General features: G+C 38.7%; 2 protein-coding genes across 10 annotated transcripts in view; one reads left to right on the top strand and one right to left on the bottom strand.

The window, feature by feature from the left end:
* Positions 1-7,888, top strand: part of synrg (synergin, gamma) — a 43,472-nt gene extending 35,584 nt beyond the window's left edge. For 4 of the 8 annotated variants that reach the window (XM_043259017.1, XM_043259023.1, XM_043259022.1 and 1 more), the window contains 3 exons: positions 121-159; positions 3,752-3,784; positions 7,039-7,888. In XM_043259017.1, the coding sequence (XP_043114952.1) occupies positions 121-159; positions 3,752-3,784; positions 7,039-7,170 (204 nt within the window). In that variant the 3' untranslated portion in view covers positions 7,171-7,888. Of the gene's footprint in view, positions 1-120; positions 160-1,330; positions 1,488-3,751; positions 3,785-7,038 lie in introns of those variants that run through there. The other 4 variants (XM_043259024.1, XM_043259020.1, XM_043259018.1 and 1 more) reach the window with 3 other exon arrangements.
* A 1,009-nt stretch (positions 7,889-8,897) lies between these two features.
* On the bottom strand, positions 8,898-21,087 carry dusp14 (dual specificity phosphatase 14). Of its 2 annotated transcripts, none has more exons than XM_043259030.1 (2): positions 20,906-21,087; positions 8,898-10,562 (listed from the first exon to the last, which is right to left on the bottom strand). In XM_043259030.1, the coding sequence occupies exon 2, from the start codon at positions 10,442-10,444 to the stop codon at positions 9,794-9,796; it is 651 nt and encodes a 216-aa protein (XP_043114965.1). In that variant the 5' UTR covers positions 10,445-10,562; positions 20,906-21,087; the 3' UTR covers positions 8,898-9,793. The 2 variants fall into 2 exon arrangements, with proteins under 2 accessions (XP_043114965.1, XP_043114964.1); XM_043259029.1 differs by lacking the exon at positions 20,906-21,087 and adding an exon at positions 16,357-16,698.
* Positions 21,088-21,429: the final 342 nt, after the last annotated feature.

The raw sequence follows: 21,429 nt of genomic DNA, 5'->3' as shown, positions 1-21,429 counted from the left end.
GCGTAAAAAATGTTTGGGTGAGCTATTGCTTTAAATTATTAAACAGAAGATTCATTAAGTTTCCCCAACTCAAAAAAAATTCCCCTCCTTACCATTTCTTTGATTTTCACAATTTTGCAGAAAAAAGGCGAGAACACTTTCGGACGCCTGTTTAAAAGAGTAGGATTCACCAAACTGTCTCGACTCCAATTTGCAGCTTGTTGCAGGGGTCAGGAGGGCAATCGCTCCCGTTTTGTGCTGCCAAAATGACCAGAACTCACCTCTCGCCGCTCGTCTCCTTGCATACTGCCAAAAACAGCTCTCAGAGGCGCACGCTCTGACTCATGCATCTAAATCTACAGACGCTCGGTCGAGGCCGTGCTTTGATTCAACTAGCTCTAGGTGTTTCATTTGGCTACGAGCTCTTAGCTCCCGCTTTATCAGCATTTACAGAAATCTTTCTGACAAGTTTTTCCTACTAAAGCGACGAGTTAATCTGACTGATGGCCAAAAAGCATGAGGCAGGCATCAAATAGGTGACGTATGCGTCATTTTGGCACCCTGGGGCGGTGGAGAAAAAAAATCGAATAGTAGTATGGGGCAGAGGAAATATCATATTAAAGGGAATAGTTCACACAAAAATAAAAAAAGTCACTTATTCGCTCAAATTTAGCTCTAAACCATTTTTTTTTTTTCTTCTATGGGATGCAACTGAAGATATTAAGTTCCGGATGTTATGTTTATTAGTGTTTTTGTGTTATTTTACATAAATACAAAGATTTTTTATTTTTATTTTATTTTAGTATTTTCTATTTTAATGTTTTAATATTTAGGTTTTTGGCATTATTGTCATTATTATTGATAATTTTAAATGTCAGTTAATATTCATTCAATTAATTTCAATTGCATTGATCAAAAGTGGCAGAAAAGAATTTATGATTTGTGAAGATGTTTTTAAAAATAATTGAAATGACCATATTAGAATGTTTTCCTGTGTTGTTGTTGTTGTTGTCATTTGCATTTTTTAAATTTTTAAGAGGCAGTTATGTGGTTATTTTAGTACAAATATTGCTTGCTTATTTATTTATTACAAAAACCTTTAACGATTTTAGTTTCAGTTAACTATAAAAATCCTGCCTAGACGTCTTTGAGTAAATGATGACAGAATGAACATTTTTGGGTGAACTGTCTCTTTAAACTCTTCTATTCATAAGTACAATCCGATCCTGCATTGGTTTAAGCACATAATTGCCAGGTTCCCATTCGCCTCGTTAACATACATTGGCCGATCCGCTCATTAAGATTCCTCGTCTCACTGAAACCCTCCTAAATCTCCCTTGTATTAATGCAGCGGTCAAGATTTGCTGATGTAACAGGGGTGTAAACATTGCTCGTGAAGCTCTAGATGCACTCAGGGAAGGAGGGGCTCAGAGCAGCAAGGAATCATGGGATGGGTGTCTGAGGAGCAGATGCAGCTCAGCCATCAGTCACCGTGACCAAAAACACAGGTGCTAATAGATCCGCCGAACACATCCCGCCCGCTGCAGATTAATAGAGCTGTTTCCGTCTGCTCCTGACATCTGATTAATATCCCGCTCTTTAATTGCGTTTTTGGGGGAGCAGTGTCACTGTCTGGGGCGACTGAAATCAGGGTTCTGGAGGTGGTGGTGTTGGGCTACAGGTGGAGATTTGACTGGGGTGTGGATGATTCAGTCCACTGACCTTGGGCTAACGTTTGGTGTCTGTTCCTGCTGGGGAGGGACGGGATCCTGCTGCATCTGCTAACAGGATTTGTGCGCAGGAATGGGCAACACTTTGCGGAGCTGAAATTAAACTGTGTATACACCGCCATTAAAAGAATTTGGGTTGGTAAGGTAGGGTTTTTTTTTTGTTTTTTGAAGTGAAGTCTTACACTCACCAAGATTTGAATGCAGTAAAAACAGTAATGTTGCTAAAAACAGCTTTGTTTTTTATTTTAATACATTTTTAAATAATGCATGTTTTATTCAGGATTCGTTGATGAAAAGAAAGTATTAAAAAAAATTCACCATAGAAAAATGTAGTAACTGTATTCACATCTTTGATCAAATTAATGCATTATTGCTGATTGTTTATTATTATTATTGTCTTTAAAAAACATTGACCCCAAATGGTGTAAATATTAAATACTATTATATTTCAACTTTATTGTAAAAATAAGCTCGGCCAGTTTTTTATAAGACCCATATAAGGAAATAATAAAATGCTTTAAAATATTACATACACTATAAGAATAAACATTTATTATTGCCTCTTTACTATAAACTAAGTGGAAGTTTAAGTTTTTTGCCATTAAAAACGGCATGCTTAAAGTCAGTTAAATAATGGATTCTCAGAAGGCATTTTTGACAACTGTTATAATGACTGTTTACTTAGTAGTGTTAGTCTAGATTTAATGTCACACTAATGCAGGATCCTGTTAAAGGTCCACACTCTGCGAGGTGGGCGTCTATTCTAAAATTAGAACAGATTTCAGGTTATTTAATAGAAGCACCTGTAGCACAGCTGGATGCAGCTGATGTGAACAGACAATAACAGAAGCAGCTGAAAGGAAGCCATCAGGCTTGTATTTGAGCCGGATCTGCTTAAATGTATAAGAACCCAGTGCTATATATTGCGTTATGGGTAATGGGTCCAATCAGGCAATTCCGTCATATACTGTACAACCTGAATTCCACAAATGTTGGGAGTTTTTTTTCCAAGTTGAATAATTTTCATTAGCCAATATTTTATTCACACTAGAACATAGATAACAAAAGTGAGCTCGTTCCAATTTCGGTGCCTGCCACAGGTCTCAAAAAAGTAAGCACAGGGGCAACAAAGACATTTTGAAAGGATTCGGCTGAGAGAACATCTAGCAAATGAGTTAATTGACGTCGGGTGTTTAACATGGTGTCTTGGAGAGGCAGAGTCTCTCAAAAGTAAAGATGGGCAGAAGCTCAAAGAGTGGGTAAAAAGATAGTGGATACTGTGTAAATATTGTAAAGAGGACTGTTTCAGTCTTTTGTTGTTTTAAATGGCCACCCAAGTTGGTTTACACCCTTGCATCTAATTGTATATAACGAATAGATGTAGTTAGTTATTTAGCCATTCATTTAAATATTTTAGAGCTGCATGAGCATATTTAATATTTAAATTTGCCCTGCTACATATATTTTATATATGTATATACACTATTGTTTAGAAATGTTAAGTTTATTGCTTTTACTTGGCAAGGAAACATTACATTGATCTAATAGCAAGAAAAAAAAATTGATAATGATTGCAGCAAATTAGCATATTAGAATGATTTATGAAGAAACATGCGACACTAAAGATTGAAATAATGGTGGCTTAAAAAAATGCAATTCAAAAAGAACATTAATGTAATATTATACAAATATATTACTGTATTGTTTTTACTGTATTGACTTGGTGAACAGAAATCATTCAGAAACACAAAAAACGTATCAACTTGCATATCTAGTGCTCGTTTACATGCTCAACACAATTCTTATTTATGCTGCAAAGCCGTGTTTGATGATAGTTATGAACTCTAGTTGCAAGCCATTGTTTTCACGTCCACTGTTGCCCCTTCTTGTCTCCTACTTTAGCTAATTTGCAATAAGCTTCTGCCTTTACACGGACACTTTCTTCCAGTGCGGGCTATCTGGTGCTCTGATTTTGCTCATTAACAAAAAGAGAAAAAATAATAATACTAACGCTAATGCTGACTTGTTTGTGCTACTTGCAGGCACTGCCAAAAGACAGTCGCTCCAAATTAAGGGTAAATATTCCACTAAAATTTTGACTGTAGTGAATGTAGGTAAAAGTAGAGCGTCCCTCGCTGGCCTTCAAACGCTTCAGACTCTGCTCGTAACAAGTGTTGTCATCTTTGCAGGTAGGATGCACTCTGTGTTTGCAATCAGATAGTAATTAACCTTTCCGCCAGCTAAACAAGGTCAGCTGAATTAGGATGACCTTTTCAGCGACTCTGAGCCACCTGTTCATCTGCAGAGAAACAGAGCTTGTGCTGCAGCTGCCACACGCTCGCGCACACACACACGCACACACACACACACACACACTCACACGCTCACACGCTCACACACTCGTGCGCATGTATACCACCGGATCGGCCGTTTCATCACATTGTTCAAATGTCTACCTAGACACACTTTCTCAGTTACTTCCTGCCTTTCCTTGTTGATGTAGTACAAAGATGTGTAAGAGACAGACAGGGAGTTCCAAGTCTGATGTTCTCTTGGATGCTTAAAAATAACCTTTGACTTGGTTTGGTGTGTCCAGCTTCTTTACAATACAGGATACATTAGGTATGTTTACATGCCTACATGAATTAGTTTATGTGTGCTTTACATGTATTCTAAAACAGATTTCAGCACGTGGAGTTAACAATAATTTAATCAGAGCTACCGTTTTTGCCTTGATCACTGTCAGACGTAAAATATATAAACCTATAGATCACAGTATTGTGCAAATAATTAGATGTAAGCATCTGCATATGTTGTATTTTTTGCCGTCAATTAAATCAATCAGATTTTTATTGAAGTGTTTACATGAAGGCTTTTGAGTCTGACTGCATGTATTTCAGAATTTTAAATTTATCACCATTTTATGATAAAAAAAAAAAAAAAAACTGATTAATTTAACACACACACATAAGAAATAACGTATCATTTATGTTCTTTATTTAATTTATTTCTAGTTCCTTTTAAATTATTTAGAATCCCATATTTATTATTTTTTGTAAGGTCTCAGACGAAAAGTAAAAAAAAAACTATACGAAAATAAATCATTCTTTTAAGAATAAAAGTCTAAATATTCTACAAGAATGTTCTTGCCAAAAATATTCTACTTTACAAGAATGGAGTTGAAATATTTTGAGAATAATTTCAACTTCAATCTTGAAATTTTAGATTTAACGTGGCACTAAAACACTGCCGTAAAGTGTCAGTTGTCAAATTTAAAGTCCCATTACGAGACAAAGGTAAAACAGTGAGGTTGTGGGATAGATACAGATCTATACAGCTTGTAAGATAGCAGCGTCCACACAAATAGATACAAATATCAAGGTCCCCTTGTGATTTTCATGTGGCTTTTTTAACAAACATCCTTTAAACGGGACAATATTGTTCGTCAAGAGAATGTGAAAGAAACGGTGTGCGCGTAGTATCAGTGTGGGAGAGCGTGATTCACAACATGACTCATTTCTCCTTCCAGCATCAGCACCGCTTCATTCTGCATAACATCCATATCATCACTGCCTTATCACAAATGCACGACTACAGCTGCGCCTTTCAGAATGAAAGCACACTCACGCGCCGCACATCGATATATCGAGTGGAGTTCACCGGGTTCTTGTTTCGCTTTTCTATATATAGGGCGTATGTGGGAGGATTGCACACTTTTTCTCTATTGATCCTACAAATTATGTCAGTGTGGCGTCGAGCTCTCGTCTCTCTTACGGAGCGTGTTGATATGCCACACTGCAGTCAGATATGACTAGATAAATGTGCCGTCTAACACGTAGTTTAGAGACGCAGGATGGATGTAGTACTTGTTGAGTCAATTCGGTGACTAATAGAGATCCGGCTTATTTGTAGTGCCGTAATTTTCTGGGTTCAATGCACTTTAAGCTTTAATCGACGGCGTCTGTGAAAAAGGTATGTCCTTTTAACGAACAAAAGCAGGTCGCGTTTAAATGGCGCGTATAGTAACTATTTATTGTTAAAGAAATAGTTGGAGTAAAAATGGGCATTTGCTGAAAATGTTTTCAGCCTCAGGCCATCCAAGATGTTAAACGAGTTTGTTTTTCATCAGATTTGGAGAAATTCATCATTGGCTCACCAACGGTTCCTTTTGCAGTGAATGGGTGCCGTCCAAACAATGAGTCCAAACAACGGCCGATTAAAAAACATTACATTAATCCACACGACTCCAGTTAATCAGTTAATATCTTGTAAAGTAAAAAGGTTTTTGTTTGCAAGTAACACTGATCAAGACACTTCGCAAAATACCACAGTCTATAATAATCTCTTCTACGGTGATTTTAAATTTCTTCAAATCGGTTCTGTAACAAACCTGTGTACATCCTGGGTGGCCTGAGGGTCAATTTTGAGCAAATTGCATAACATTTTTGGTTAATACTATTTTTTTTTTTTATATTTTAACTTTGGTTTAATAGAAGTCACCCAAGTCAATTTATGTGTCTTTGTTATTATGATTATTTAAAATATAGTTTCTTAGGTTGTAGTTATTTTACTAAAACTTAAAAAAAGAGAATTTTTCTAACAACTAAATAAGTTTAAATGCTAGCAATTAGTTATAACACTGGATATTGACTGAATTTCTGGTCAGTGTTTAGTAGCTTTACATGGCAATGACACGAGATGGATATATTTGATCAGAGAAAATGTAATTAATGTATTACATTATTCTTAAGTTTAATTCTGTCCGATAATTCTTTTCTAGATGTAGTCAAAAACTTGGGTTAATATTAATTTCTATCACTTCTATACTTTTTTTTTTTTTTTTTTTGTCTAAATAAAATTCAATACTGAATGCTGATGCTAGAGGATTAAAAATAGATTTTGAGTATTTGTAAAAAAGATCAATTTAAAAAGATTACATTTTAACAGTAAAGTTGAATTACTCCTGTTTTTATAACGTAGCCTTAGATTAGATGACCTCAAAGCTAAAAAAATAAAATAAAAAAAATAGGGTTTAGCAATTAAATATAATTTGCAATTTATACAATATAACAGTAAAGCCCAATTCATATTATACAACTAAATTCATAAAATACATACCATTTCTAAATCCCCCCAAAATTGTCTAACATCGCCCAATCACTGATATGGTATTTATATATAGCGTAAAAAAAGCTGTATTTGTATTGAACCTGGAATGTACTAGACCGTAAAACCCCTTTAAAACCTCAGCTCTCCTCCATGAAGTCAAACCAGATTTTATCCTTTCAATTTTTGTTTTCTTACCTTGTCTCGTTCAAATCCTCCACAGGCCTTTAATTCGGAGACGGACAACTTCAAGCTGATGTACGGAGGTCACCAGTACCACGCCAGCTGTGCTAACTTCTGGATTAACTGCGTGGAACCCAAACCTCCGGGTCTCATCCTGCCCGACCTGCTCTAGAACCCAGCACTGAAGCATCACTTTAGCTGTTCATCGCTGTTTGTCTTTGAACGGTACAGCTCTCATCACTTGAATTTGGGACGCAGCTGTCTAGATCTGCCATTGTCTGTTGGAAGATCAGGTAAACGATGTACTACTGAATAATAGTTTATTTAAATATTGTAAATGTGTCTTTGTCTACTTTTTTGGATCTGCTTCTCTTCAGCACAAAAGTGCTTGGGTTGATTCTTTGCTGTTGATTTCTCTGCCATGTGAAGTACATACTATTCTGCATGTTACGAATAGCGGACGCGTAGCTATTACATAAACCTTTGAAAGCATCAGGAAGCGCGGCAGATATTACTTAGACGTGACAAACATCGGTATCTTCTTTTCTGTCATTGCTTTCTTTACGGTTGTGCTGGAACACAAGTCACTTTTGTAGTGGGTCTGGAAATGCTTGCGATTTTTCTGAGAATCTTTTATAAAGCCTGGAAGATGTTCTTAAACGCTGTGATATTCGGATGTGACACTTTCGAAGGACTTTGTTGTGTGAAACTTTTTGAAGGAAATTCAAAAAGTCTGGGGATGTAAGAAGTGCAAAGTGAAGCCTTTTCCCTTTTTCCGACCCACGCTGTCATAAGAGTGTTGTAAACTTCCATTATGAATTAATTTCTTTGCATTGATGCTCTCGTAACGAATCAACAAGAATACAACCGAGATTAAACGGCTTTGTGTACCTGTTGGTCTTTGTCAGTGTTTTACTGAGGGTTTAACAATGTCTTTATGTATTCATTGTTGTCTCATTTGCTTAAAAAGGACCGATTTAGTAGAAAACGCTCATAAATTGAGTCTTTATTTCTGTTTATAATTGAAGTCGGTATAAGCGCAAGTTAAATATTTGAATGTTAGTATTGGATGCAAATGTGAAATTTGTGTTGCACTTTGGAGTGATTACTCTGCGATTCTGTGAAGTCTTCATCTGTTCGGCCCGTGTATGAGGGCCAGCTCGAGACAGCGCTTCTCTCACACTGACTCAGCGCTAATAGCTGCCATTCACAGCAATATTACCTTGGCAACAGTTTCCAAGGATACTGGACTTTGAATTTGTATGACTGTCGAAAGACATCATGATTTAGTCCCCCATCTGTATGTGGAGAAGACGAGTTACTTCTGTTAGATCAACTTTTCCACGCTGTTGCTCATTCTCATCAAACCAAGCCTGTTGGAAATGTACAGGTGAAAGTAAAAAGTTTAAAATCTGGATTTGAGTCAACTTACACCGGCTTGCAATTCTGATGCTGTTTTGACAGGCTGTTAGAGTGGATAATGTTTCGTGTTTGTCTTTACACACACGTGACTAACAACCTTTATCCACCTTGGCGTCGCTCAACAGCGGGGATTAGATTTGCAGGGACTTCCTGTTCCGTGTTAATCCAGATTTTCTACAATGCATTGGAAGATTTAATACACCGGAAGCAAAGTGGCATTTTCTGACATGAGCCTACAAAGGCTTTCAAATTTTTTTTTCCTTCTCAGAGCATTTGAATGATCTTAACCTTTTGTGGAATGAAAAGATTCCATTGATGTTAATGGCGTCTTTTGATCATAGATGCCAATAATGAATCTTTATTTTTAATAGTGGCATACATTAAAATCACATTAAACCATAATACAACAGCCTGTCCATTAGCCAATTCATACAGTCTCTCCAAAAATCTAAACTTCAAAAAAATAAGCACAAGGAATACATTAAAATATTTCACCCTTTATTAATTTTGACACACTAATTAAATCAGAACTCTTTTACAAGAATTCAGTTATTTTTTAACACAAATTAGTAAAAGCTTTGCTAGGAGTCCTCTGACAGATGTCCTCCGGTTATAATTACATCTGAAAGAAACATCTTGATTTAAAAATTAAAAACCGAGTAGAATTGCAAAAGGACCAAATAGACAAAATAGAATTCATTGAAAAAAAACTACCGTCTTATTTGTTGTTCTGCTTCGTTTGCCGGAGCACTGACATTAACAAATGCCAACACTGTCCTACATTTCTTTTAATTTACATAAATAGTTTATAAATCTTAGATAATATTGTAGCTTTCTGTTAAGCATTTTGTCACTCTTCACAAAACCTTCCAAAAATCTTTTTTTTTTTTTTTTTTTTTTTTTTTAGTACACACAAGTTTAAATACACCTTGGAATATAATAGTTTTAATATATGTATATAATTTTCAAATGCTACCAGTAATCAAAATCAGACTGCTGCCTCTCAACAAAGAAGACAGTCAAACTGAAACAACATCCTCACAATATTACGATTGATAAGTCTTAATCAAGGACTGAATTCCTGATTCTCAGCACCACACTTGGTTCCCATAAAGCTCCTAAAACAAACATCATCATCATCATCATCACCAAGATTTGTTTCAGCATTCAAAGATGGATTATCACTTCTGACCTCATAAAATATGCCCTCAAAGTGACCTTTCCACCTTGAAAATGGACGCAAGCATTCCAAGGCTTTATTCTCTGGCAGGATTGACTTGTGGATGTATGGAAAGAGGCCGGAAGACATGGGAGTCAAAAAAATCACTTGGCGGACCAGTCCTCTACACTTGAACCGAAGTCCAAGGCCCTCTTCACAAGCCCCAGTAAGGTGCCAAGTTCCTGCGGTCTCTCTCGTACACGTCGGGAATGACCCCGTATGGTGTCTGGATCATTTTCACAGAGTTCCTGCCAAACAGTTTCCTCTCGTACTCGATGAGCTGTCGCCAGAACCCTCCATTAGGACGAATGACAGGTCGGCGGGATTTGACCCAAGCGTGAGCCTCGGCCAGGGAGACCCTGTGGTACTTCATGAGGTAGGCCAAGCAGAGCGAGGCGGAGCGGCTCACTCCAGCCGCGCAGTGCACCAGCACGGCTCCCCGTTTGCGGCCCACGCTGTGGATCTTATCAGCCACGCTGTCGAAATAAAGCGAGATTGGAGAATGGGGCATGTCGGCCAGTGGCACTTTGACGTACTCCATGTGTGGCCAGTTGAAGTTGGGCAGCTCGATGGTGGCGTTCACCACACAGGTAATTCCCTTGGACAGGAGGAGGCTGCGGTTGGAAGCAACATTCCCCCGGCCGAGGAACAGGGAAGGAGTGATCTGGGCGATGCCCCCCAACAGGCTGCTGGTCTCTGGCAGCAGGCGAGGGACGGCTGTGGGCACCACTGAACTGCGGTGGTGGTGGTGATGGTGGTGATGGTGATCTTGGTGGTGGAAGAACCCCTGACTTCGGGAAGCCATAGAGGAACGGAGGCAGGAGACGGAGAAATAGAAACCTTGAGGTGGCGCCAGGGTGTCTTTTAGTTCTCCTTGGTCATCTCAAAGTGAACGGTGATATCGTACAGATCATTGGGTGCACCTAAAATAAACCAAGAGTCAGTTTGCTTGAAATAACAAGTGGAAACCTCTGTTAAGAGCAACTCTGCAACTGGAGAGCTTCCATCCTGCAGATTCCAACCCCAATCAAACACATCTGAACCAGCTAATCAAGGTTTTCGGGGTTACTTGATAAGTACAGGGATGTGTGTTTGAGCTGCGTCAGAACGGAAGTCTGCAGGATGGTACACTAGATATTCAGGAGAAGGGTTGAAGGTCCCTGGTTTATAACGTATATAGAGTTATGAATCTAAAACATTCTGGTTATCTTACGAGCCTCATTTACAAAACGTGTAAAATAGTATTTAATACTTTAAAAGTTTAAAATTTCTGAAATTAAGCCTGCTTTGCATCCCTAAAATATTTGTGTGTGTGTGTGGCCTGATTCGAGGCTTCTCACATACAATTTTTGTCCAAACTATTCCTACTAACCAAAAGGGAATAGAAATAACCAATCATTCTCTTCCTCTTTAGTTATAATTGATCGTTAATTTAATAAATTATAATTATAGATTGCAAATTTCCCTACACTAGTAAGGAGTGGTTTCCTTGTACCAAGCCCAGGTGCGATTCTCCCACCCTTCAATATTTCAAAACTTTAAATCAAGACAATCAGCTGCTTCACAAAATAATTCATTTTTTTCAAAGTCCTTGCAACGGCACAGGCTAGAAACTCCTACAGAGTGCTATTAATACAATGAAACAAGCATAAAAACACCTTTTATAATCTAATTGCAAATGTTTTGTTTCAAGCGTCACCTGCTTGTTTGTTTTTTTTTTTTTTTAATTAATGCGTGATCACAGGCGATCATATATAAACTAGTTGATGCATTCACAGGAATCACTCCTTAGCAACGAACTATTGAAATTTTGAAGTTAAGCTGTAATGAAGCCTCTAACAAAGTGGGATTTCAAAAGCGCCATCACTAACGTTCACAGTTAGGATTATTCTATGCACATCTTCTGAATTTCACCCACTCTGCCATGCAAGCAAGTACTCTGTCTGTTGAGTCCAGTGAGGTGCTTTACAACAGTCGATGACTGAAACTTCTTTGTTGATGGTAAAAGACAACATTAGCATGGCTGAATGCTGGTTTAATGGACTTAATTATTACTGTATGTACCCAGCAGATGTGCCCCTCTGTCAGACTCCCGTCCCTCGAGCTGTGCAGGAGTGTGTAGGGGACAGGCGGAGCAAGTGTTTACTGGAGCCTGGAGGACCCTTATTAATCAAACCAAGAACGAGGCTTGAAACCTGTTATAAGTGAATTCACTTGGTCAGAATGAAAGCTTGATGTATTGCACAGAACAAGAGGGCAGCCCTGCGCCTGTATTCTAGAAGAGTTTGTTTGGTTTAAAAATAGGGTTGTAAAATTTGCTCTGACAATGATTCACCTGAATTATGAGTGTTTAAAAAAAGGCAAGGTTTCATAAAATATAAAAAAAAACATTTTTATGTACTGGTAAATACCTTACGAAGCATAATGCAGATGGAACTCAATGGAAAACATACCTGGCGCAGTAATACAGTGGCTTCAAATACAGCTGAGCCAATCATAATCAAGGACTGGAACTATCCATAATAAATGCAGAAAATTATTCTAAGTCTGATTTTATTCTTTTTGTTTTAATAAATTATAAAAATGTAAAAAAAAAATATTATGAATTTCTTATAAACCTGCCAGCAAGTCCAAGGTTACCCAACTTTTTCTTCACAGAAGGGAAAATGTCATTCCCATCACATTATACCAAAATCCTCCTGAAGGTTGATCCAAGGCCGCGGTGGTCTTTATTCAGGGATATGCTATAAATGTTATAATACAGATGAACATCGGTTTGAAAAAGTTAGATTTTTCGACATCAAAAGCTTTTCAAAAACACAAACAATTGGAGAATCATACTGATGAGCTTTGTCAGACCGATGCATGCATTTGTACATACCTGGTTAAAAGCCTTGTTTAAACTCTGCAGTGTCCATATTCACGTCACGCACACTAGTAATGTATAAAATTACTTCCAAAATACTTGGTATGTCTAGGGGGTTTAACTGACAAATGCGTCATTGTGTTCAGATTAAAAGCAAAGTTCAGGGCTGAAATAAACCTCTTTGTCTTCTGAAGGTGTGACTAAAGCACACAGCTGAAGGTTGTGTTCTGGACCCGACCATGTTCTCGGGTAACGCGCTCATTCAGCCGCCGATTTTGGCCCTCTGACGCCCCTGTGGATTCCAAGTGTGCTGAAATCCGCTTCCTCCAATTACTGGGGATCGAGTCGCTGGCAGGCGTGAAAGAACAACTGAATGTAGAGCATCTGTTTTTGCCGCCTACCTTTCATACATCAGCATGTTTTATCGAAGGGCAGACGACCGGCGTACTCGCGGCTTGTGTGCTGTTTGTTGTTCGCCATCATGCCTGAGGGCTCTATGTCATTCATTCGTCTCGATATAATGCAAGGGGCTCTGACCCCTATTAGCATGCCACGAATATCAAACCAGTCATCGTAATTAAGAATTACCGCTGACACCTGTGATGTATTCCTCCCTTCTCTGCACAGCTACAGCCGGCTCTAAAGCAACATGTGGTTGGGTCTTCTGTATCTCTCCCTGTCTATATTTCTATATTCTATTTATTATTAGCTAATTTTAAATATTTAACACCATTACAATAACACAATAATGCGACAGCTCTATCATATTTGCGTTACACAAAGAGATTTAGCCCGCAGTGGCAAAAGGACCGTCAATTTATGGACGTGTCCGTGAGCCCAGTAGTCTGCTACTATGTTTGCATTAATAACACCCATCTGCCCCAGTTCGTGCTGGCCATCTCCCTGAGCTTTCCTCTACACCAATGAAAAACAGCCCGCCTGCCATTCTCGTGGGACTCTGATCGCAATAACATCTACAGTCTCCAACATCCTTTTCAAACAGGGCACACAATTTCTCTCTGTGGCTGTCACTCATTTTTCACACTAAAATCACAGAGTTTGGATGTCATGTGTGGTGTCTAACAAACTCTTCTTCACAGCTTGTGGGCTTGTTAACACAAAAAGGCAGTCAGTGTCGTTGTGACTAAGGTGTTCTTGGGTAAACTGGTTTGCAATCCACCTGGCTTAAAGGAATAGCTGAACCAAAAACTAGATTTCAAATCAAATATGACGCCATCTTGTGAACGAAATTAAGTGTCTTTGGGCTTATTGGTGCTGTTCCAAAATTATATGACTTCTATGGAGAAATGTATGTTTATATATATATATATATATATATATATATATATATATATATATATATATATATATATATTTTCAAATTTTAAATAGAACCAGATCTAATAAGTTCCAACATTCTGTAAAATATAATTTTGTGTGTCTTACAGAATAAAGTCATAAAATTTTGGAAAGAAATCAGGGTGAGTAAATGATGGTATTTGCATTTTAGGTCAACTAACTCTTTAAGAACCACAGTGGATAGGAAGATTCTTGTAAAAAAAAAGAAAAAAAGAAATGGGTTAAAAGATTGATTTCTGGTGCCGTGACCCGGTGACTACAGTGTAGGTGTTGAGGGGAAAAAAGGCTTCATATATATAAGAGCAAAGACGAACCTCAGCAACCCAAAGTGCTGATAGAGTCAAAGGCCTCACTGCTGACTATCACGGCTATTTATACAAGTGAGTGAGTGGAGAAGTGGGAAGAGAAGAAAGGAAAAGAAAGAACATCACAGGCCTGATCTTTTTTTTGCTGTGTGCATCTAAACACGCAGCATATATCTGTAGGAATAAGAAAAGGTTGTCATTACAGTCTCACGTCATTCAAAACCCATGTCTAAATTTCTTCTATATAGCACAAAATAAAAGAAAGCTTCTAGCTTCAAAAAAGACAAAAACAAGCTACACGAGTGGTCCATATGACTCAGTTCGCTGCAGTGGTTTTAAAACTGATTTTCATATTTGCTGCATTGTCTCTGTGTATGAGACACAGATGTGCAAAAAAAATAAAAACGCTACAAGATCTTTTTTTGCGTTTTACGATGTAAAGCGAGTCATCTAGGTTTGAAGCGACATGTAAATGATGACAGAACTGCAACTATTCTTTTAAAGCCAAATGCGTGCTTCTAATAGGCTGCTTTATCATCAAAATACATTTTGGGTAAGTAAGCGTCTATGAAAACGCACAAAAAAAAAAACATCACTCTGTACATAGCAAGTGAATTAGAAGAAACAACTCAATCTTAAAGGAATGTTTTCGCCATTGGGAGCCGAGCAATTTATCTGCAAACACGGTGCTTCATTTTCTCCACCTGTGGAGTGGCGTGACAGTAATGGGCTGCTGTGTCGACCTCATGCACGCACATACAGACACTCATCACTCAGTGTGTGTCTGTGGATCTGTCAACATCAGCGCACATCACAGATTCAGTGCCGCAGGTCTCGGATGCCGTGTGTAAAAATTCTCCCAGAGTCTGATTCCACCTCCGCTAGCATTAATGGGAACGAGAGACACCTGCTGAGAAACCCGAGCCCCAAAATGGCAGCCCTTCTTCCACACCAAATGTGGAAAACAGGAAAGCGAACCTGAGCCTTGTTTACCCTACCGGCTTAATCTTATCAATAGCCTAACGAAACAATCCATGCCCATTCAACAAGTGGCTGCAACATAAAGCATTAGAGACACTTCAAAGACTGCATTTTAATTTACTACAGATAAAATATGGATTATGAACCTAATAGTCCTGTTAGTCCGGTCCCTCATTAAATGCAACAGAGCAGTCTTTATATTTTTTAATTCTCTGTGCATCCTAATTATTATTTTATGTCTGGCCAAACATGATTTAATTGACAAATGTGTGTTTATCAGATACATCAACAAAAAAAAAAATCTAATATATACGAATATTTTAACAGTTTGATTTAAATAAATAAAAAAAACTTGATTTGTGAATGAACCGATTCATTAAAAAAACCGAACGCAAAGATTTGTTCACAAATCACAAAATTCAGCTCCCAAAATGTACAGCTTAGAGGGATTTTACGTTGCGAAATATTTAATTTTACATTAACTTGGTTTATACAGAGTTATCCTACCGAGCTGTCAAAGGTAGCCTATTTATTTTATACAAGTTTCTGGAGTGCACTTATCTGTTAAAGTGAGCAACACGACTGATGGAAGACGTTCATTAAAGAAAGCTGGCTGAGCGATGATAATAACGTTTAAGCCGACGCCGGGGTGAAAGGAACAGGTTGATGCCAGTGACTGAGTGTAGATCGTGTTCTGTTGCATTGAGCGCCTCATGTCTGACTCAGTCACGCGCATCAACCTGTTCCTTCAGTGGCATCCATACAGTAATACATAAATACAGACATAACACAGCACATCTACAACTGATTCCGAGGGTGGACCTGTTGGCCGCCTGATTTGCAAAAAAACAAAAAAAAAAAACGTAGTTCAAACTCCAGTGACGGAAAATCATTGAAGCATCGTTGCGAACGTGACTGAAACGTCGCGCGAAACGACAACTACTCCGCTCCGCGCGCGCGAACAGTTTGCGTTCACTTTGCGCACGTTATCGCAACGAGCACGTTCTTTTTCTTTCGATTCCAACGAGCAATTAGGTCGGACAGACAACACTAAACGCGTAACATTTCCGAAATGTTAAAGACGTAAAAAAACAAAAAAAAACAAAAGCTGCGTATTTAGTATTTACTGTTGCGTCAACATCAGCGTAGACTCCGTTTAATGCGATTACTCGTGTTCTTCTGACCCAAAGAGCAGACTTAACTTACCTCACACGCAAAACACTGTCCTCTGAGATTATACGCTGGCCGCGCGTTCGGCTCACGGCGGAAACAATCTCTATCGCGGCGCAAAAAAAGACGATATTTCGGGAATATTCCGTAAAAGCTGACAACTCCACGCGCTTCCCCGTGATGGAGGTGAGCGCGCGCGCGTGCATCTACGGCGCGTGTGACAACGGGAAATTTTCTATCGGGAAAACATACGCTTAAAGAGCACGGAAGCGCCTCCCCCGTCCGACACTACAGCCAGTCGCTTCTCATACTGACACATCACGATCCACACTCGGCTACAAATATGACAAGACATTCTCAGCAGCAAACATCATGTGCAAACGAACATGACGCCGCTCTATAAACTTAAAGAGCCTCGGGCGCGTCGTGTTCATGAGGGTGATGCAAATAAACAGGCCAGCTGACTGAAATGTAGAAGATCATCCCTGTATTAAACCGAGTTAGTAATTACTGCTGGATTAATCCACAACCGTAGCCTTTTATTTAGAGCAGTTGCCCGGAGGGTGTCAGAATAATAACTTTTCTCTTAATGCCAATTTACCTCAAAATTAAACATTTTGTTATTAAATGCACACCTTCATGTCGTTCACCACTTTCTTCTTTGGGACATAAAATTACTAATTTGTCATAATGGTTTTCTCGGTCATTGGGTCTGTGAAAAGTATCGCTGATAAAACGTGACTTTTTCTTAAATTCTGCCTTGATGATCTTTAAGATGTATATATAGGGGGAATTAGGGGTGCAAGGTTTCTTACCATAAATTGAATAAAATGAAACAATCAGCCCAACACATTATATTTTTCTGTAGTACTGAAGATGTTCATTTTGAGAAAGAAACATTATAACATTATATTATAATGAAAGGAAGCGTGAAGTACACTTTTCTTTAAACTGAGCCAAAAGTGTTATTATTATTTTGTAACATTTGGGTGGTTGGAAAACAACATCTGGCACAGCAAATATTATCATTGATTTAAGCGAGTTAAAGTATTTATTACAGAAGTTCATAATTTAAAACATATAATGATATTATTGCAGCATTATAATAATATTTCACAATTAAGGCTACCTTTGAAAAAATAAACTGTATAGTTATACTGTCCCAATCACCCATAATTCACCTTAATTCATCTGACCAGGAAACAAATTAATTTTTATTTTAGGTGTGAACGGGCCTTTACAGAAAATTGGAAAAGAGCAACAAGGACATTCGGCTAAGCATCTCATTCTGCGTTTAATGGAAGAAATAAAGTTGTATAGACTTGTTATGACATGAGGTGAGTAAACGATGAGAGAAGATACATATTTTCATGAATTTCTCTGCCCACATGAATGGATGGATTTATCCTTGACTCACGCATGAATAAATTATGAAATGAAACATGAAGGCTCAAAGAGTGAGACCGAAGTTGATTCCAACCTGCGAGATCATTTCATCTGTTGATTCATGTCTACAAGTGCGACACTTTGCAACTGTGTCGTTAACGCTTGAGCCAGAACATATTGGCTCGGGCGGTTTCTGGAACGCCACATCTCAAACATAAACATCATGCTCATCGAGGTAAAGAAAAAAAACAGAATCAACAGCGAGCAATTTAATGCTAAGCTTCAATCTCAGATGCTTTGCCGTCACAGTGCTGCCAGCATTTGAGGCACAGGACTCAAACCCTTTATTTGAGATATCTCACCTTAGAGGCAAACACAGAGCTTTACTGTTTGGATTCACAGCGTAACTGTAGTGGCGTCGGAGGCAGAAACCGTCTGAATAGAGAGAGGACAAAGACTGGAAGAGGCAGTGGCACACCTGATACTCTCTGCTGGGGAGAGAGAGCTCGTGCCCAGGGGAGGGTCACTGCTTCTCTGCTTCTCTGTTGCCCAGAACAATACAGACAGAGAGACTGCTGGGAAAAAGAAAGCTACTTGCGGGAAGGATGATGCAGGATACTGTAATTCTCTCAATTCCTTTTAAAGGCAATATGCAAGTAGAATGAAACGATTGTGGTTGATTTCATGCTCATTAATAAGTAACAATAATAAAATAGAATCATAAAATAATACTTCATTTAGATTAAATGTACCTGAAGTGACAGCAAAGACATTCTATTTTAAATGCTGTTCTTGATACTGAACTGTTTTTGAAATGTATAATTATAAAAAATGTTTGAAAAGCGACCAAATCAGCATATTAGAATGATATGCCTTCAGGTATAAAGCACATTTTACAATAATTAACAGTAAATAGGAAATAGTTACTTTAAATTGTAGCAATATTTCACAATATCGCTTTTTTCCCCTTTGTTTTTTTAATTAAATACCTTGGTAAGTATCAGAAAAACATTAAAAGTCCAAAGTTTTGTAAATAGTTTTGCTACAATTTTAAAATGTTTTTTTTTTTTTTTTTATATATTATTCAGCTATAATCATATTGATTTTCTTTCTCAGTTTATGTCAACATCTTCCCTCCAGCTACACAACCCAATAAATTCTCAGCTGATAAAGTCCCACCCAGCATTTCTTTCGTCTTAAATATCCTTTGATATTTCATATAGCTAGACATTTCTGCACAAAACAGCTTTATGCAACATATTTCTGCAAAGAATTCATGACATCCAGAATTCAGTGTTGCTAGTCAGCTGTTGCTACAATAATTATATTCCTGAACAATGCAACTGATGTGCACTTGTGCATCTGAGAAGCCAAATACCTCAATTAGAACTGGCTGATTGCTTAAGAGGAATGTGATACTTGCTGGCACGAGGATGATCATTGTTTAAAAAAAGCAACAGCGATGGATGGAGAAAATGACAGAGAGAGCGAGCTGCAGAGACGAGACTAAAATGAGACTAAAATGTCAGATGAGTCACAGTCGTTCCAGTGAGACGGCGAGCCGTAATACGTTTCCACCGGCTTGAACGGAGGCATAAAATGTACTGTGATGCTGTCAGGGGAAGCAACCCATAATCTGATCTAAATGGAGCTGCTCGTGCCGTACTCAACCAGGAGAACAAAAACACAGACCTGACCTACTGAAAACAAACCACGACGCACCCTCAGAGTTCAGATGCCGTCCTTTCACCAAGACCACGGCCACTCATCGCTTTTGTATTTAGGCCGATATCTAATTAAATCAGTGGAAAAGAATTTCGAACATGGGAGTAACTCATTCCGCCGCCCCTATGCGAGAGCTGGACCAGAAATAGATGTTGTGCCAGGCATGCTGGAAGAGGTCCAGAGTATCCCAGCTCTCCGGAGACAGACACCATGCCATCTTCCACAAGCTCTTTTCCGATAGAAAGGCTGAAGTCGGGAGGTTTGGCCTTGCCTCAGGCGTCTGCTAACGCATCTCGACATCTTGCCCATGAGCTCACAGATCCATTGCCTTCAGCTGTAACCAGATCTCTGGATTAACTGAACGTTTGGGTTCAGAACAAGTTAAACTCCATCAACGGTATCTGCGGCATGCTGTCCATTAGCGCACTTCATTTTGGCTTGACCGTCGATTTGTAAGCGAATGCAAAACGCAGCTTCGATAACGAAAATACAGTTTGTGCAGCTTGCATTTTTCTCAAAGGTTTATTAATGTTAACGAACCGGTGATGTATACGAGAAGTTGATTACTGGCGCATATTCATTCATGCAGAAACAATAAATATATTAAAGAAGTGATTACTTTCACCAGTAGCATAGAATGAGAAGAAGAGGAATTCTTCAAATAGCACAGTCTTTATCCATCTAAATACACAGGGAGCATCTGAAACCCTATATGACGATTAGCAGCGGACAGAAAACAAGGGGCAGAACACACAATAAATACAAAAGCTAACAAGGGGAAGACGAGACACACCTGAAAACAAATTAAAACTGCTGTAAGTAGGATTTTGACTCTACTAAAGCATAAAAATACCATAGTGTGTTTGCAGATGCTAAGTTAACATACTTGTTTATCTGAAAAACAATGCTACACTCTGTTATTCTCCTTGGAAAATGTGTGTTCCGACCTGGAATGTTGGCCTCTGTTTTGGTTTATGAAACCCGCCCCCGCTGTCAGTTTACCCAATCGTGTTTCGGAACCCCGGGTTGCCAGTTGGTGGAAAACAACGTATTTCATCTCAGTCATGGACACTGGCAAACAAAAGAGGTCTGAGCGGGAATCTGGCAACCTGTGTGTGCGTCAAGTCTGAGTAAGAGGAGCCGGGTAAAAAAAAAAACCTGTCAACACTTAGTTTAACCACCCTGTGACCATCCTATGTACAGCACCTTTAACACAACAAGGACAGGAACGCCAAATATGGGCACAAGAGGTAGGGAACCACAAGACATGGAGACACAGATCTGACATAACTTGGCGCTCTAGAGCGGTCCAGGGGTAGAGTTTAGGGACGGAGGCCTCTAGGGCGGTTCCCCTTTGAGGACCCACTGTGGAGCAGGGAGCCCTTAGATAGTCTGTGGCCCTGGCCTCTGGCACTGGCCACCGACATATAGCCCCCTAAAAGATTTTCTTAGGGAGATTCTGGACTTTACGCACCTGGAGGAAGTCTGGATGGAGGTCAGGAAGAGCAAGTACTGGCACTCCAGTGGATGGGTTTGAGGCCTGTTTCTGCTTGGGTCCAGACACCGCGTGGGAGCAGAACCTGATTTTGCTGACTTCAACTTGATGAATATCTTTGTTGACCCTGGAAAAACATTGTGATTAACCAATCAGATTTGACGAACCAGATTATAGTTTTTGTCAAGTTAAGGCTTACATTCAGTGTATGGTGCTTGTATCATCTATCATTTCCTCTGATTTTAGGCGTTAAGGTTAGGTTATGGTGTAGAGATATTGAGAAAATAAAATCTATGAATTAAAATGTTGTTCCAGGGTCAACAAAATATGTTGACCCAGAAACATATAGAACTCAGCAATATGTGCGCTCGCGTCATCCAGCGGTATCAATGGAATTTCATTTATGTGAATGTAAAAAAGCTTAGATACATGTATAGTTAACAGTACATGTTATTTTATACATATATTTTTAATATTTATTTAATTGGTTGAACAATCTTTTA

This window comes from Puntigrus tetrazona, chromosome 15 (assembly GCF_018831695.1).
Source record: "Puntigrus tetrazona isolate hp1 chromosome 15, ASM1883169v1, whole genome shotgun sequence".
NCBI lineage: Eukaryota > Metazoa > Chordata > Actinopteri > Cypriniformes > Cyprinidae > Puntigrus > Puntigrus tetrazona.
Note: the sequence above shows the minus strand (reverse complement) of the source record. Positions and strands in the feature narration are given on the sequence as shown.